Source organism: Scaptodrosophila lebanonensis, unplaced genomic scaffold (assembly GCF_003285725.1).
Source record: "Scaptodrosophila lebanonensis strain 11010-0011.00,11010-0021.00 unplaced genomic scaffold, SlebRS2 tig00000053-arrow-pilon, whole genome shotgun sequence".
Lineage (NCBI taxonomy): Eukaryota > Metazoa > Arthropoda > Insecta > Diptera > Drosophilidae > Scaptodrosophila > Scaptodrosophila lebanonensis.
In genome coordinates this window covers 6,327,711-6,346,379 of record NW_022060548.1, presented here as the reverse complement: position 1 = coordinate 6,346,379, position 18,669 = coordinate 6,327,711, and the positions used below count along the sequence as shown (strand labels likewise).

The 18,669-nt window shown below is 36.5% G+C and overlaps 1 protein-coding gene across 1 annotated transcript; it reads left to right on the top strand.

The window, feature by feature from the left end:
• Nucleotides 1-981: 981 nt before the first annotated feature.
• Nucleotides 982-7,588, top strand: LOC115623879 (homeobox protein Hmx). Its single transcript, XM_030518429.1, has 3 exons — nt 982-1,966; nt 2,048-2,116; nt 7,134-7,588. The coding sequence occupies exons 1-3, from the start codon at nt 982-984 to the stop codon at nt 7,586-7,588; spliced, it is 1,509 nt and encodes a 502-aa protein (XP_030374289.1).
• Nucleotides 7,589-18,669: the final 11,081 nt, after the last annotated feature.

Sequence of the window (18,669 nt, the reverse complement as noted above, 5' to 3'; positions counted from 1 at the left end):
AAATATATAAAGTTTGCTTGTACTATTTCCATCATTGGAACAAAACAATATAGGAAAACTATTTATACTAAAATACAAATTGAAACCTTAGTTGCGAGTCAAATCCTCCCTTTTGAATCCCGAAAAACGCCTATTTTAATCAGTTTATATTTGAGTATCAATATAAATAAAGAATTTTGTATTTGAAACAATTAAATTCTTACTTGATTTAATATATATTTTCTTTCTCTTTAATATTAGAACTAATACTAATACTAATGCGTACAGAGTATCTCGCTGTCGGACTTGCGTCGAGCGTAACATTCTCTCTTGTTCAGTTATGATTTGATTGCCGAGTTTAACCACCGACAAACGAGACACGACGAGCACGACGCACAGAAAACCTGAAAGAGCAAACGATGTTAAAGAGACGAGCAGCAGAGGCAGCGGCGGCAGCAGCAGAGAGGCAGCTGCGGGTTGCGCAGCAAAAGAACTGAAGAAATATCGACATGTCTAGTTAGCAAACCAATCTTCAATCTAGTTTCGAACAGTTGACTGTGAAGCGTCGAGTTGAGAGGTCCTCCTATTGCTATTGGGATCGCGTCGTTTGTATTCGTCGTTCGTTGCACGTCAGAGATTTATTAACAAGCCATAAGTGAACCAAAGTGCAAGGCGCCGCTAAAAAGGCCAACAATTGAACGCCAACTGTTTAGTGCTTTGATTGATATTGAAGTGAGAGCACGAGCTGTCCGCTCTGTCCGCTCCTCCATTCGAATACCGCGTGTGTTAGCCAACTTAACAATATATTCTCAAATATTCTACAGATACATTATTCTAAAGACACATTATCAAGTGACGTCGACGTACATTTGTTCGCAATTAGCCAACTAAACATTACACATAAATCTTATCAAATATTCTAAAGATACATTAACTCTAAAGACACATTATTTAGTGACCCCGACGTACATTTTATCGCAATTTTGCCCCGTCGTTCGTGAAATGCTCTGTCCGCCCACCATGCGACCGGCCAGCCCTGCCGAATCCGAAATCTCCGTCGGTGGTGCACCCAGTCCGTTGCCCGCCGCCCATCACCATCACCAGCTGCTGCACCAACAGCAGCATCCCCATTTACCGCAGCCCTCGCTGGCGAGGAGCGCCACCATTGATCTTCTCCAGCAGCAGCAGCTGCTGATGCAGCAACATGCCGCGGCCGCGGTGGCCGCCGGCCTGACACGCTCTGCCGTCGGCAGTTTGCCGGAGGACTACTTCCAGCCACTGAAACGTTTGCGCATGTCTTCATCCTCATCGGAGCCCAGGGAGCACACACCCAGTCCACCAGCTACTGCACTCAGCATTAGCGCCACACAATCGCCGCCAGCCAGCAACCACAACAACAACAACAGCAGCAGTGGCACCAACACCGCATCGGCCAACACCAAATCTACCGTAGAGGGCGTCAAAAGCTTTTCCATTGCCGACATTTTGGGGCATGAGAAGCAACGCGCTTCATCCGCATCGCCACCAACCTTGACTGCCACGCCCACTGTGCTGGCACCGCCCGCTGCCCGACCTGGCCTCCTCCATCCACGTAGCGAGCCCCTCGATGTGCATCCGGCTGCGGCAGCCATGCTGCTGCCTGGCGCCCAAATTGTGCGTCCCTGGGACCATTTGCTCGGCCCAATGCCGGTGCGTCCCTTCATACCCTCCGCCTTGCTGCACTACGAGCAGCGTCTGGCCCTGGACTATCATCGCCAGCTGCAGGAGCACTTCAATGCCCAGGCCCAACTTTTGCGTCACATGGGCATGGACATTATACCTTCGGAGAGTGGCTCGGATCGCTCCAGCTCGGCAGCCAGCGACTGCTGCTCACCAGAGATTGTTCGTTCCTCCGCAGAGCAGGCAGCTGCGGCTGCTGCGGCCGCCTCGCGCCACAGCCCCCAATCTGCGGCAACCAATGCAGAGCGGGAACGTCATCATTCCGGCGGTTCGGCCAATGCGGGTAGTCCGCAGACTGGCACCGCCTCGGGCAACACATCCAGCGCACAAAGCGCCGCTGTGGCCAAAGCCAAGGCCAATGGCACGCCACTGGACGCACTCTTCCAGATGACAACCAAGGACTTTGATGAGTCGCAAGGTAAGTTCGCAGAAGGGCATTGCATTCAAAAAATACAAGTATATATATATATTTAAGTAAATTGGGTGGGAATCAGAACTGAGACAGGGTTTGGAAATACTATATCATTCGATTTGAGAACAAGTTTCGAAAAATTTAAATAACGATATAATTTAAAGTTCAGTCATCAGGCTACTCCTTTTATTTTAAAAGTACCAACGACCATATCACATCCCTATAGAAATATTTGCTTAAGTTTTTTAAGTAAGTTGGTAATCTAACTTGCTTTAGTTTTAGATCTCAAGATTGTTTTTCAAACCATTAAAACGATGTTTGAATCTAAACGGGAGAAAACTAGAAAAATTTCAAAATAACTTGAGGATAGATAAATATCATAAAGCGAGCTTGTCGTTTTGACCATTCTTGGGTCTTTTTCAACTCTATAGAAAAAAAAAACAGTTTGAAGTTTTTACGATTGCTTGATTGAATAAAAATACTTGTATAATTTACTCTTATTTATTTTACAAAACAAAGTTGAAATAGGTTCAGGAGCATATTCAAGTTTTTCCAAAATCATTCCTGATATCTGTTTTTGTTTTGCTTGTTGTTGTTCTATATTTTTAAATATTTGAAGAGTTCAAACAGCTTAATAATTTATATATCTTATGTATTGTTGTATTGCTTCTTTATCTTAAGAAAAGTTTCTCTAATATGATCGCTTGCCCTCAAGAAAGAAATTTGATTGAAACATAAAAGACTCAACATTTCTTTAGCAGGATAAAGAAGACAAAACTTCAAGCATTTATATTCGTATAAGTAATAATAGTCCTGACAGAGAGAGAGATTTCTAAGTCGCTCATTCAGTGTCTTTTTCAACCATTTCAAAATTGAAAAGATAAATTACTATTTTATGAATTTAAGGTATGTCTGTTTTTCACAATTTATAGTGTCATTTAGTAAAAGTTTCTTTATTAGTCCATGATTTCACAAATGATTGACTTAGTCATTAATTAATAGGCCACAACTGGGTCATTTATTTCACTTAATTAAAAGCTTATACTAGATATTGTTGAGGTACTTCAAATACTTAATTGAGCTTTCAATTCCCATCGCATTAGGTATTTATATATGAAATCATTAATACGCCGACTGCTGTATTTACGATTTGAAAATGATTTATATGGTATATGGCTTTATTGATTCTTAATACCCTGACTCATTCAACTCTGCCTTGGATGTGTCATTTGACACTCCAATTAATTCTGTGCTCATTTATTTCGAGCTCATTGCCTTGCCAAATATTTTGACAAATGTCCCGATTCCCGCTTGGCGAGGTTGCTTTTAAAAATGTATCCAATAAAGCCTAAAAGCAATTTATTTGCAACAATGTTCAATTGAAATGCGGTATGTGTGTGTGAGTGCCATTCAAATATTGTATTCATTTAGGAAAGTACAAGTATTTCTGTTTAATTGAAATGCTTGCCAGTCTGGCGTTTAGTGGGGCTTGTTTCTAATTAATTGGCAAGCCGTGCCAAAAGAAAAAGTACACAGAAAGAAAACTTTTCACAAGTTTAAGGTTATACTATATTTCGATCGCTCATAACAGAGTCAGTAATGATGAATGATGTCATTGACGAAAATTATATCTGAATGTAGATTCAGAGTCAACCATATCGACACTAATTTGCAGCATTAAGTGGGCGTTATTTTTTACTGCCAACCTTCTCTGCCCCTGCCATAGCCAGCAAAGGCTGAATATTTAGTGCTTTCATGGCAATTCATCTTTAATGGCTGTACCCGCACAATATGAACTGTTAGTACTTATACTACTTACATACTATATATATTAGTATATACTCGTATGTATGTATGAATATTTTCGTGTCTATTCTGCAACGATTAGCAACAATTACCAAACGAACGAATCAACGAATGCATTACTATACTTAATGGCCTTTGTGTGTGAGCAATTAACATGCCAATTGGCAATTGCCAAGTGCCAACAGGCAACAACCAACTGCCAACTGCCACCAAAGCCAAATGGTCGTAAATATGCTTAAAATAACAGTGACAACTAATAGAGTGTCGCTGTTGTATAATCATATTATTTATCGTATTGTATAACCAAAAGACAAACGAAATATTTATGATGGTAGTGAAAACATTTGGTGCTGCTCTTCGCTGGCTTAGATAGCGTACCCGTAGTCGTGCGTGGTCGTTTGTCGCTCAACGCCGCCCTATCTGTGTGTGGCTATCAAATATGTATATAGTACAAGTACTATATGTTTAGTTGCAGCTTACACTGCGAGCAGCATAGCGAGCACATTAATATCATTGACACATTCCCCGATCTAAATATATCACATTAAGGAGTGACATACAATTTTTAGATGCCACTTGTTAATAAATAGATGCTGACTATAAACTATTTGACAAATGCATAAACGAAATATAAATATTTTCAAGTCGCAGTTGAAGTTTTCGAACTGGAAATAATACGAGGCAATTATTTCTACACTCAACTCATAACTATATTTAATTTTCATTCAAATAAAAATGAGATAATTCAGGACAATAAAACCCCAAGCTTGACTTGACTTTGGATAAAATTTGTTCTTTTACCTGAGAATTTCGAAAATGGAAACGGAAATGTTATTTTGAATAAAAGTTGAACCCAATTTTGAGTTAAATTTTTGAACATTTACAGGAAACAGTTGCGTAAACTTATAATATATATTATTGAAAAACATTTTCTTTTCTTTCTTTTTCAAAAAACATTTAACCCATTTTTGAAAATATTTGCTTTTCCACAAAATGTATTGAATTTATGAAACATAAAAATCAGCTGTTTCGGGACAATATAACCTCAAGCCTGACTTGACTTGGGATAAAATTTGCTCTTTTACCCGAGAATTTCACAAATGGAAACGGAAATTTGTATTTTAACAAAATTTAACCCAATTTTAAGTTAAATTTTTGAACATTTACAGGAAACATTTGCTTACATAAACTTATAATATCAATTATTAGAAAACATTTTCTTGTTTCAAAGGGCAGATTTTCTTTTGCCGTACAAAAAATTTTCTTGCCAAATGAGATTTCTTTTCAAAAAACAATTAACCCATTTTTGAAAATATTTGTTTTTTCACAAAATGTATTGAAATTATTTTGACGTTTTTCACGAAACATACCAGCATATAATAATGGTTTTAAATTTATTTAAATGTATAAGAAGGAAAACATATAAATATAAAACTAATAGAAAACTGCGACATAATGAAACAATTTTATACCGTTCAATAGATTTAGTGTTCAAGTAGATATTAATTACAGATTTTCTGATATTTTCGAATAAAAAGTACAGTCAATATAAAGAAAAGTATTAGAAGCTATAAGTTAGGAAAATGAAATCTTTGTTTTAAGCCTTATTTGCACACCTCCTCCCTCAATTGTTCATGGCCATTTTACTATTTTGAAAATGTTCTCCATAAGTATAAGACTCAATCTTTCATGGTTAGTCTATTATTTTGAAGATGTTTTCCATATTTTGCCAGACACTCTGTCGTCTGGATTGTCCGAATTCTCTGTAACTGCTCGCATTAAATAAAAATGTAGCAACTGTTCCAAATAGGGTTACCTAGAACTGCATTTCTCGCATCCATCAAATGCCACTTGCCGCAACTCAAATTTCAGATGTGCTGCAAACATATTTCTACAGATTGTTGCGTCTGCAGTGAAAGTAACTTCGATGTCTGTCCAAATGTCTGACAAATGCGACCAAAACAAACCACCCCTTAAATTAAGCAGAGAAAATTTATGTAAGTGGACACCTGAGACCGAGCCCCGGAGACCGGAGACCGGAGACGTGAGACCTCGGCCAGAGCCAAGTGAAGTGCACAAATTAGTGGCAGACAGACACATTTCAGAGCATACCCTAACTTTTGAGAGTGTGTTGTGTGCGTGTGTGTGTGTGTAGATAAGTCACAAACATTACTTAATGAGTTTGTGATAAAAACAAATACAGCTACTCTGCATAAAGTAGGGGTGTAGAAACACTCACACACACTCTCTCTCACACACACACACACACACACACACTCACTCACTCAAGTGCTTAATGCGTTTTGGGTTACAAAACGGCTGGCGAGCCAGATAAGCAACGAAATTATGCGTTTGTATTTCAAATATAAGTGGGTATGCATTTAATTTAGTCGAAGCGTTTAATTAGTTTTTAATGTCGTGCTAGTTTGTCTGACAAACGCTGAGATCGGGTGTGAAGCGTTCAAGAAACCGGTCGACAAATGTCTCAGGTTTTCAAATTAGTTTACCTGCATATTGAAATAAATATTTATGTAGCCAAGCTGTTGAAAGCGAACATTGGAAGCCTCTTCTTTGAAGACACAGTAGCCGCATAAATTTATGAACGTGAACGTTACCCTGAAAGTGTTACGAAACCAAGTATTGTAAGCCATAAGTACTATAGTATAAGTATATATGCCATATGTTTTCTCATTCATCAAGTCGGCGTTACACTTAAAACTGATTTGTATGTGTCAATAGTTGTTTGGCATTAATTATAAATCAACGAGCAAACGAGACAAATGAGCGGATTGCATAAAAGCAAGAGCTGAGCTCAGAGTCATTAGACAGGCCAGTAAAGTCAATAACGCCCACGATGAGGCGCGCAATTAATCACAACTAAATTATATGTATATATAGTATGTATGTAGACAGAGTTAAGCTGGAGACGTGTGTGGTGCGCAATTGCTTGGAAAAACGTTTGCAATTAAATGATTAAAATATATAAATCAAAGCGTCTTAATTAACAACCTGCCTGACCAACACGCTCCACCAAGCAGTTAGACTGAATGACAGGCACTTGCGAGCAATTAAAAATTATATTTAACACGACAAACCGGTCCGGCAGATGCCAATGACTATGAATAACACCACAGACACACACACACACACATAAATATAAATAAATATTTACTATGTATATCCAGCTAATCTCCTCTCTTTCTCTCATTGCTTGCAGACAAATCCCATTTGGACATTTTCTCGAACCGACCGCAGCCAAAAAAGAAGCGCAAGTCACGCACCGCATTCACAAATCATCAGATCTTTGAGCTGGAGAAACGCTTCCTCTACCAAAAGTATTTGTCACCCGCCGATCGAGATGAGATCGCCGCCTCTCTGGGTCTCTCCAACGCCCAGGTGATCACCTGGTTCCAGAATCGACGCGCCAAACAGAAGCGCGACATTGAGGAGCTGAAGAAAGACTTCGACAGCGTCAAAGTCTTCTCGGCCCACAAATCATTTCTCGAGAATGTCAACGATCTGAGTATACTGAAGAAGAAACCGATGCATGAAGCCGATATGGTGGGCTTGGCAGCAGCCGCTGCTGCCGGCATGGTGGGGGTTCCCCCATCCGCCTCCGCTGCCGCCGCCGCTGCAGCAGCCGCACAGGCCGCCCTCGGTGCGCCCAAATGAGTGCCCCAAAATGTGCGTACAGTGCATTTGCATATTGATGAATGGTACAGAAAGTGAGCAAAGTATTGTGGACAGCATTTTGAAAACACGACTACGCCCCCGTAGTAGTGATATTTTGTTTGAATTTTTACCGCCAAGCGCCCGAGTCAGGACCAAGGTCAAGTCAATTGTCTGAGGCATGCCTCCAAAGCGAAGCTGCCACAATTGGTTGCCGACTGGCACTTGGATGAGAACAACAAAGAGACAGACAGAGCAGGCTTAGCAACAGCTAAGCTGGCACATTAACTGGATTTGACTAAATGGACTAAAGCCACACTGGCTAGTAACCACCTCGCAAGGCACTGACAAGGCCCTGAACAGCTAGGAGCTACGGCCCGCCTGGAAAGGGCCAACCATACTCAGCACTACACCAATGTTAACTAGCAAGGAGAATAAAAAGAGCTACAACTACTACTCAGCTACAACCCCAAACGGCTCTTTTCAGAGCCACCAAAAATCTAAAACAAAGAGTATTCAAAACCAAATCAAAACAAAGAATTTGATGTTGTTTAATTCGAACAGCCTCTTTTCTCAGTGATAATAAAAGCATATATTAATTAAAAAGCTGCCTACTAATTCTACTGTTTCTCAAAAAATTAACTATTAACGGATTTATAGGAAAAGGGGTAACAAAAAAGTAAAATATATTTTATTACATTTAAAAGAAAACAATTTTAGCCAGACCTTCAAGCAAGACATATTTTCAGAATTGCATAGCTAGATTTTCTACTCTATGATTGAATTAATTGGTTAATCTCGACATTCCGATAAAAACTTGTCTTTAAACCACTCTCGGGCATTCGTTTTGAAATATTTGACCCCCAATTGGGGTAAAAGAGAATTAAAACTAAGTTTAAATTTAAGTTTTTACTATGTTCTGTTTTGCTGTAAGAGAAATAGTAAAAGAAGCAAACCATTAAAACCATCTGCTCTCTTCATTTGTCTACTCCAAATAGAACGATTGGCGCGATCAGTAAAATCCTTCATTTGTTACAAATCGAAAATAAAATTTGAAAAATGGATCTGCTGCTTAAAATTTCCGAGATGCTTCCGTTCATCAGATAAACAAATTATTACGATCTCTCCCTCTGTCTCTCTCTCTCTCTCTCTCTCTGTTTGTTTTACATGGTTTGTTCTTCAATAAGGGATTAAAGCCGCAATGTTCGAATTGTTAGCAAACAAACAGGATGCTTTATTAAATGTATGGTGCCAGCCACACATTCCCCCTGGGGTAGAGAGAGAAATTTATCCCGTATCTGTACCTTTTACAGAGAGTACAAAGTTCCGCTTGAACCGTCCGTAATTTAGATATTAACCGCAGCCACCACTTCATCAACCGCAGGGAATAGTGAGCCAGGGAGAGAGAGAGAGAGCTTCGTTTGCCCACCCCTTTAACCATTAGGAATACTTCAAATAGACCAACCATGTCTCATAGTAGAAGCGGTGAAATACTTGTACTATGGTGTAGTAATATTCTAAACAAATAGTCTCATTCTTTCATGGCACACACCCTCTTGAGTGTTAAAGCCATTCTCAGATACCCAATCTCCCCTCAGATAATAGCTTGGAAGAAGAAAAGTTTTCAATCAGAAGCCACAAATAAAAATTATTATTAGAGCACAGTATAATTAATAAGGTTTTAAATAACAAATAACAAAAAACCCAAGAAATATTTTTTGTCAATAAATTTTAACATATTTAGGCAAACAACGCACAATCGTCGCAAGCCATTAAAGAAACGAGTCCAAAGCATTCAGACGGCCAGTTCGGCCCAGTCTCTCAGTCCCTCAGTCGCTCAGTCCTCCAATCTCAGTCACTCATTCATTCGTTTGCATTCATTTCGAATTCAAATTTGCTATCAAACTGAAGAGAAAGATGAGGGAGAAGGAGAAGGAGAAGAAGAAGAGGAGGGCGAAATTATCTGATGATGTTGCTACGTATTTTGTTAGCAGGCTCTTAAAATAAAAGAAATCTTTTTTAATTTTTATTAATGATTATTTACAACCGTTATTCATAAATTCAAACTAATTAATTATTAATTTTATCGTTTGGCAAAGCAAAGGCAGCAGCAAAAATAGAATTAGTCGCTTAATCGCAACCGCAACAACAACACTAACAACAAAAGAGCTTAAGCCGCGCTTCAAGTGTTTAAAACCGAGCACGTTTTGCAGTTTGCAGCATTCCCCAATTTGCATAGACAATTTATTTAAATGCGATTTGAACAAAATTATTTCGATATTTATTAATTTCAAGCATTCGATCGCTTAACCATAACACTAACCAACAAGTTAATAATAAATTGTTGCCATCTCCAAATAGCAGAGATGAATGAATGTGAATGAAAACGAAATACAAATATTTTGAAGAGGGAAAGGTTGTCTATTTCTTTCTATTTACTTTACAACACTATTTATTTATTTAGCTTGAAAATCTGAATTTTAAAAAAGCTAATTCTTTTTATTACGAATTGGTTTCAATATTTGATTAATCGGTATATATACGTTTTTTTGGAATGTTGACTTTTCTACTCTTTTACCATTAATGATCATCACCATTAATGATCCTTCAATACACATCTCTCATTCTATATCTCCCTTCAACTATTTATTATCATCTATAATGCATATAAAAATGTAAATTTCTTTGCTTTTTTCTCTGCCTCTGGTAACTAAATAAGAACTACCCATCATGAATTCTATCTGCACAACTAATCTCTCAACTAATCACTCTCTCTTTCTCTTTTCCTCTCTTTCTTTCCTGTTCAAAAGAGTTACTTTGTAGTCAACTTCCAAAAAATTTCTGACCATATAGCGACATCAATACATCGATATTAATTGCATTGCATCATTTATATTTTGAAAATGTATTTAATTTTTGTAGCCTAGTGTTATAGCTTGGCAGGGGAATGCTTTAAATTATCGACATAATGTTGTTGAAAACAATTCGTATTAAAATAAATTGACAAATATATTAGATTTGATATTAAAGTAAAAAGAAAAAGAGAGATGTTTTAATTACTTTCGGTTTTATATATTTTTGATGTCGTAGTATTTTGAATTCATTCTATTGCAGAATTCTTAATTAAGCCAAATGATTAAAATACTCAATAAACTATTTAAAAATTAAGAAATCCAAATGCAGATATTCAACATTTTTTGAATACAATATTAAAATTTCGCTCAAAAATATTAATTATATTAATTATTATTAAATTAAATTTGATTTGCAAATGTGAAATAATAGTCGGATATTGGATCGTTTTTATTTTTTTAAATATTTTTTTTATTATTATTTTTTTTTTTTTAAACTTGTAGCTAGTTTTTGAACTCATTAAATGCCTTTGCATAATAATATTATAGTCACCTATTCGGGTATTAAAATGACTGTAAACTAGTGTTTTTTTTTTGTGTTTCCACCGTTCAGCAACTACGGCACATGCTACCGTATGCCGCATATGGCGGCTAAGTTCAAAGACTGCCCGCTGGCGCACACATTTTTCACTCTCAGCTTGGCTCAGCTCTCGACTCCCCGTTCCCCGCTTCCCACTCCCCACTCCGGGACCACCCGACCCACAAACCACGACCCATGACGACTCTCCGAATCTTTGACCTGCTCGCACACTTTGCAGCTCATTTTCGTTGGCAGTGGCAGTGGCACAACTCTGAAGCACGCCATCAATCGCCATTGCCATCATCGTCGTCGTCGTCTGATCGTTTGTTAATAATTTGAATAATCAAGCTATCAATTCCGCTGCTAATGATGCCGATCGATTGTGTAGCTGGTCACCGAACTAGAGCTTGGCTTACAGTCATTTCATTTCAGATTTTATTTTTGGCCGACAATCGATTGTCTCTCTCACAGTTCGTAAACTAGGTGGAAAAGCCTTTTGCATATGCATGAGAAGCGACCAACTTGTTGGAGTCTTTGGGCCATTTATTTTCATTTTCAAATGTGTGACAATGCAACGCATGCGTTGCGATAAGCTAAAATACTTTTTAAATGGCCAGTTCAGTCCGCCATTTGGGTGTTATTAATGCGTTTTTGAAAGTGCTGGCGAAAGTTGCCAACCAAAGACGTTTAATTGAAATTGAGTCATTGGGTGAAACCATCCAATTCGAGTGGACGCCAATGGTGGTGGGCTCCAACACTACATAGCTCTGGCATTGGCTCACAATAAAATTACACACTATTACCGGTGGCATTTAATTTTAGTAGCTGAGAAAATTGAGTAAACTGTGAGGAACTCTAATTATGGGAAAATCTCAGCACTTCCGTAAAAAATAAACAAACGAACGAGCGAACGAGCGAACAACAGCCATTGTGGGGCGCCGTATAAAAATGCGTAAATGTCGAAACTCATTAATCGAATCAACTAAAAATGACTAATGAACACACAGCACACTAACTTGGCTTTAACTTAATGAGCGAAACTTGGAAATTGTTGGAGCTGTAAAATAATGTTGTGCCCCCAATGTTGAGTCGAGTGAAAAGCGTTGATATTTAGCATGTATTTTGCTAGAAATTAAAACAAATTATTAAATATTAAGTTGGGTTTTAGGACAACAAGCAGCTTTCCTATTTGGTTAAATTGAATATCAAACAAATTATTCAAAATAAACAGCAAGAACTCTGTCGTATTTGAAGCCAACAAATAGGTTTTAGTTTTTAGTCTGAACTTCAAGCTATATCTAAGTCATTTCTATGATCTAAATCAAACATTTTATTCTTTGATCACAGTTGAAAACAATCTAATGAAGAAAGAAGATTATCCACTATTTCAGAATTAAGAGAGTTAAATAATCATTAACTTCCTGTCGATTATAATTGAAGCTTACTTCATTCATCTTAAATCTGCTCGAAGGCCACTGATGAGTTTAAAAGAAATGTTATTTCACATTTTGACAGAACTTAAGAACGAAAATTCTTAAAGTGAAGTCGAAAGAACCACCACTATTTGTCTCTGCTACTATTTGGAATGTTGAAACATTTTTAATGAACACTTAACTTTTTTTGAATTTGAAAACTTTTGAGCTATAAAATACTTGTATTTTTGGGAATCTTGTGAGTTATACTTTCTTTGTTTTCTATAGGGAGAGGGAGGTAGAGACATTGAGGGAGATCAGAATGATTTCAAAGACAAACTGCTTAAGCATTAAGGAACAATATTCAATAGAAAGTTGGAGAGTTAGGACTGCATTAGGCCCCGAAAAGTATAATTGAAGCAGTTTTATTGTAGATAATACATAAATATATATTAAAAAGAATTTTTGTTGAAATTAAATAAAATTAAGGAATTTAACATATAGTACATGTGCGAAATATTTTCCGCATTTTTTACAAGTCTCCCAAGAACATAAACAAATTCTTCAAAAAAAAACTATAAAATAAATGCAGCTGAGACATAAAAAGGCAATATTATCTTCAATTTATTGACTATAGCACTAGCATATGAATGAGAAGAAGGAGCATTATATTGGACGCCCTTTTTCCCCTTTTGTAAAGGCAACAAGTTTACCCAAAAGTGAAATTTAATTCTGATCCTTAAGAGTAATGCTTATTGCTTGACTTTCTATTGTATGCTCAACCAAGTCATGAACAGCTTCAAGTCCCGCATACTCGTATACAAAGTTGCCCCCCAAATTGTCTGCCGACTGTTCCCACTCGCGGCTCGACTGGCGCCGCCAAAATGCCGCTGAAGAGGAAGAAACACACCCAAGAGCCCGAGGTGCTTACAAACGACTCTTGCACATTGCTGATTATGATAAATGTAAACAATTCAAGTTGGCACACAAACGCAATCAAAGGACTGCAATTACAACTTTGTGGCGAGTGCAGGAAACCAGTTAGTAACAGAGAGTGAGATGATCGCGAGCTCTCCCTCGCTCCCTCTCTCTTTATCGCACGGAGCAACTCGCATGATCTCAACAACATGAAGATCGTGCCCCCCCATGTGGCATGTTCACACACACAGAGTACTTCCTTGTGTGTGTATTATAGAGATATAAAAGCTAAATTGGTAACTCATACTTAATTTGTTGGCGGCACCTTTGAACATGCTTCCAATTAGCTTACAGCCGACACCTCAGGCTCGTTCATCCGCTCGCTGTCCGCTCGCGGCTATTCACTGTTCAGTATGTGAGGGCAAAAGTTACTCGCAAAGGATAAAACCAAAACCTATAGCCCTACTATATGGCCGAAATGGAAATGATACAGCAGAATAAAATTGTTAAGCGCAATGAAAGCAATTTGTTTCATTCATTCACTCATTCATGCATTCAAGCCAAAGGTTGAAGGTGCATGATGCGGCGCATTTCTACGGAAAATCACGGAAACGCAGAAACATCTTCACACTTCAGCTCAACATTTTTTTTTTTCTCTTTTTTTTGAATTATGAATGAAATTTTTATAACACGCCGATCTCAATGATTCTTTAATGAAGTTGTAAATTATGAAAATCAATGTTTAAAACCAACCACAACAGCAACAACTACAAAGAAACAAAACAAGACGTTAGCCAACACATGCTGAGTTCCGCCGACAAGTTTATCGATCTATTAAAATTGTTTGTTGATACAATTCCATTCCAAAACCTGATGATGAGTAGCACTATGAATCATCGCCGGCCATATTTGCAGAAATAAACATTAGGTATATGCAGAAGAAGAAGAAAACCAAGAAGATTCCAAATATAGAGGGAGTTTTTTCATGAACTTTAAATATTACCCTATAATGTAAATATTAATGGAGCTGATCCCCACAAAGTACTGAACTAAACTTAAGTATAATAAATAAGACTAAACTCCTTGTTTAAGCTGTATTTGTATTTTTCTATAAGTTTAATTTAAGTTCTTGTAAATAATAGCAGCATAATTAAAGTTTGACATTTAAAAAAAATAATAATGATATAAAAAAAGATATAAGTGTCTAATGGAGTTCTGAAGAACCATCGGTTAAGCTAGTTTGTAACTTTACTTGACAATATTATTACTTTGCAATATTATTGTTCAGTATGAATGCCATTTACCACCGATTTAATACGCTTTTATTAAAATTTAAAGTATATTTTACGCATTCTGCATGTTTTTAATGAGCGTAAAAAAAACTCAAACTCAATTCTAAAGAAATGCAAATTTCGATAGGGATATAAAAAGAGTGCTGTACAGCGCCTATCCTAGCTTTTAAGCCAATAATCCAAATATAGTCCCTGAACTCATTCAAAAAGTAGCGCTTAAATAAATATTATAAACATGAAAGATAAATAAATATAGTGTAAACCTCTTTCGTAATTGCGCAGCACACTCAGACCACTTCTATTCTACGATTGGTATATCTTCCATTTAATGACAACTTTTATGTATATGTGTAGTCTTTTAAGGTTATATCTTCGATTCGCAATCCAAGCTATGAATTCTGCCTGGCAATTGAATTCAACTGGAGCTCAACATATGCTATAAAAATCTTCTTCTTACTCAAAAAACTCTTATATATTTAATTCTTCAATATTGAAGATTCTTAAAACTACTAGTATGTAAGGTTGAGACTATTGTGTGCAAGACTTGCTTTTATTTTAGGCTTGTTATGGTTGTAAAAACCTTTTCTCACCTTAGACCACCAGGTCTTACCAAAATAAATAAAGACAGGCAGCTATTAGATTAAATTTTTACAAACTAATACTTTGCTTCCTCAGGAAATTGATTGATAATTTCTGCTTTGTCTTTTTAGAGAAAACATACTTAGAGATGTATGTCTTCGCTAAAAGCCCGCCAAATAAAAATATATATATATTATAATTCAAACCGCAAAACACATAAATAAACATAAATAACATAAAATATTCCAAACCGAGCTGTACTTTTTTGATTGCTGTAACAGTTTTGCAAATTTATGACTCAAAATTCAAAAAACTATAAGGTTAAGATTTTCCAAACAATTACTTATTTCTGCTTTAGAGGTAATTTCTGCTTTGTCTTTTTAGAGAAAAGATACTTAGAGATGTATGTCTTCCCGATAAGCCCTTCTTCAAATAAAAATATATATATTATAATTCAAAGAAGCACACAAATAAACATAAATAACATAAAATATTCCAAACCGAGCTCTACTTTTTTGATTGCTGTAACAGTTTTGCAAATTTATGACTCAAAATTCAAAAAACTATAAGGTTAAGATTTTCCAAACAATTACTTATTTCTGCTTTAGAGGTAATTTCTGCTTTGTCTTTTTAGAGAAAAGATACTTAGAGATGTATGTCTTCCCGATAAGCCCTTCTTCAAATAAAAATATATATATTATAATTCAAAGAAGCACACAAATAAACATAAATAACATAAAATATTCCAAACCGAGCTCTACTTTTTTGATTGCTGTAACAGTTTTGCAAATTTATGACTCAAAATTCAAAATACTTTACGCATACACATACTACATATATAGTAAAACAATAAGATTTGAATGTCTGTCCCGCACTAACCACTTAGTGGCAATGAGGAGGAACACACACGTAGGCGCTTGGTAGCTGTTGTAGAATCGTTTTTTTTTTTATTTGGAATTTGCCGCACGCCCCTAGACAAGACAGTCCGAAAGCTATTATGGGCACTTAATTCTTTTGATGGCAACAAGCTAACGCCACTGGTATGGCTATGCCGCTATAGAATATTTAATATAGCGATAAGAGACGACATTCGGTATGGAAATCAGAAACTCAAAGTGCAAACCACAACCACAAGACGGAGAATGTGGAGGAAAATCAAGCGTTTCACAGCTCGGACTACAAAAGTGTTAATGGCTGTCACTTAAAAGATGCGTTCCTGCCCTTACCTCTCTGCCGAACGCTTAACACACGCTGACATTAAACCTCATCAAATGTTCAGTTTCGATTTGCATACAAATTACACTCCGCACCGAACGACCACTCAAAAAAATTGTGTATTTTATTTTTATTTTATGTTGTTGTTTTTTTTTTTGTGACCACAACAAAAAGCCGACAAATTTGGCCCCAAACGCTTCCAAGTGGCAAACGGCTACCGATTTTATTATTGATAATGTTTTGATTTATCACAAAGATATACAAATTGCTCTCCCCAGCTAAGCCGCCAACTGGACGATCAGACCACACCGTCGGGCCCCAAGGCGCGGTCGTTTGAATGCCGATCTCGGTGTCGATGTTTTGGGTCTCCCTCATCGGTTGCGGCTCTTTGCCGTATCTGGCCGATAAGCGATACGTTTTTGGACAATACAATACATTGCGGTAGCCACAAGAGTGACAAAGGTGTCATTTCTGTGCCCCATTCTTGTGGCTTTCGTTTCGAGCCATCGCTACACTTAAGTTGGCATTTAAGAGCATTTCGGCTACCGATAAACAGCATCAGATGCACTGGGAAATAAATTTGATTGAGAATATTCTAAAATGGTTTCAAATTAAAAATGAAACCTGACTATTAAGTCAAACGAATCAGAATTGTGATAAATATGAAACCTATGTCAACAAATCGAAACATTTATGGGTCTATATACTTGTAGGACATAAATTTCGAATCAAATGTGAAAGTGTAGCAAGCGAAATATCGTTTCGGGGTTTCAAACTCTTTTCGTTACTTTTGACTGTAAATTACAATTGATTTTTTTAATCTACATAAATTCATGTGTATATAGATCTGAAATAATCTTTTGGCACATATTGTTACAATAAAGTCAAAGCAGTGTTTAAAGAAATAACCCGTTAGACAAAATTCTCTAAAAGAATAAGCTGAATCGTTATATGTTATGAAGATCGGATGCTTAATATAGTATGCGTTTGAATAAATAACGATGAATAATTAAATTTCAATTTATTCACATTCCTTAAAAACATTATGAATTAACAAGTGAGGTAATTAAATTAGTTAAACAAAATGGAGAAATAAAAATGGTTAACAACAATCGACAGTGTAAACCGGGAAAAATTAAACAAAAAAACCCCATAAAGTAACGATCATTAATAAATTTTCTAAAAGCTATCTAAGTTTTTAAACAGCTATTTCAAATTCTCAAAATATAAGAGACTTGAGACAGGTAGAAAAATGTTTATGCGATTAAATAAGGGCTTTAACGATCAATAATAAATTTTCAAAAATTTATCTAAGTTTTTATACAGCTGTTTAAAATTCTCATTGAAGATCGTAATAAGAGACTTGAGACAGGCAGTATACTTTGCTAATCTATATTGCTCTATCAATGCGTTTTAAAATAATACTTCTTGAACATTTACAGAAGATATAGACAAAATGCAAGAGCACTAAAAATCCCCAACAGACTGTATGCCTGGATAAGGTATAAATAATGCGAAAACAGTTTCCACAATTAGTTTTAAGCAATAAAAAAAATTCTGTTGATCTTTATAGTGGAAAGTACAACAACAGCAACAGTTTATTCAATCTATCAAGAAACTTTTTATAAATTTATCTATCTATATATGCATTTATGTATCTATCTACCAGCTTGTATCTATTGCCTGTGCATATTTATCTATCTTTCTCTCTATCTATCAATGCCTATTTAGCTATCTATTTATATTTTTTCATCCATATATTCAACTGTGTATCTATCCGCCTATTTCTCTATCTATCTATTACTTGTGCAATCTTTCTATCTATTAGCAATTGCAGAGTTAGTTCCTGCAGCTTAAATGTAGTGAAATATAAAGTCATTTTATATTATTATTCTGGCACTTTCCGATCGTATCACTTGGAAGGTGTTTCCATTTCACGAATTTTCGTCGCTGTGTAGATTTGGAAGAATGCAGCTCGGTGACAACAAATTGTCAGTTGGCTTGTAAATTGTTTTCGACGCTGTCAAACATTTCGAATTTGTGGTTGCAATTTGCATAATGAGTTGCCAAAATGTTGACAGCTGTCCGAAAGCTGTCGAATCTGTTTGAGTTGCATGCGAAAGTTGGGTTTGGGGATCAGGTGTAGGCTAGCCATGAAATCGCTTAGGCGAGCAATCAGCATTTATTTTGAATTTAAACAAAATGTGTGCATGTTCTGTTGTGGATGATCTTCATC

Excerpts from the sequence above, each read along its gene's own strand:
- LOC115623879 (XM_030518429.1), top strand. The coding sequence starts at position 982 with ATGCTCTGTCCGCCCACCATGCGACCGGCCAGCCCTGCCGAATCCGAA. Across the intron at positions 1,967-2,047 it reads GGAACGTCATCATTCCGGCG|CCAAGGCCAATGGCACGCCA; the intron begins GTTCGGCCAATG and ends CTGTGGCCAAAG. Across the intron at positions 2,117-7,133 it reads GGACTTTGATGAGTCGCAAG|ACAAATCCCATTTGGACATT; the intron begins GTAAGTTCGCAG and ends CATTGCTTGCAG.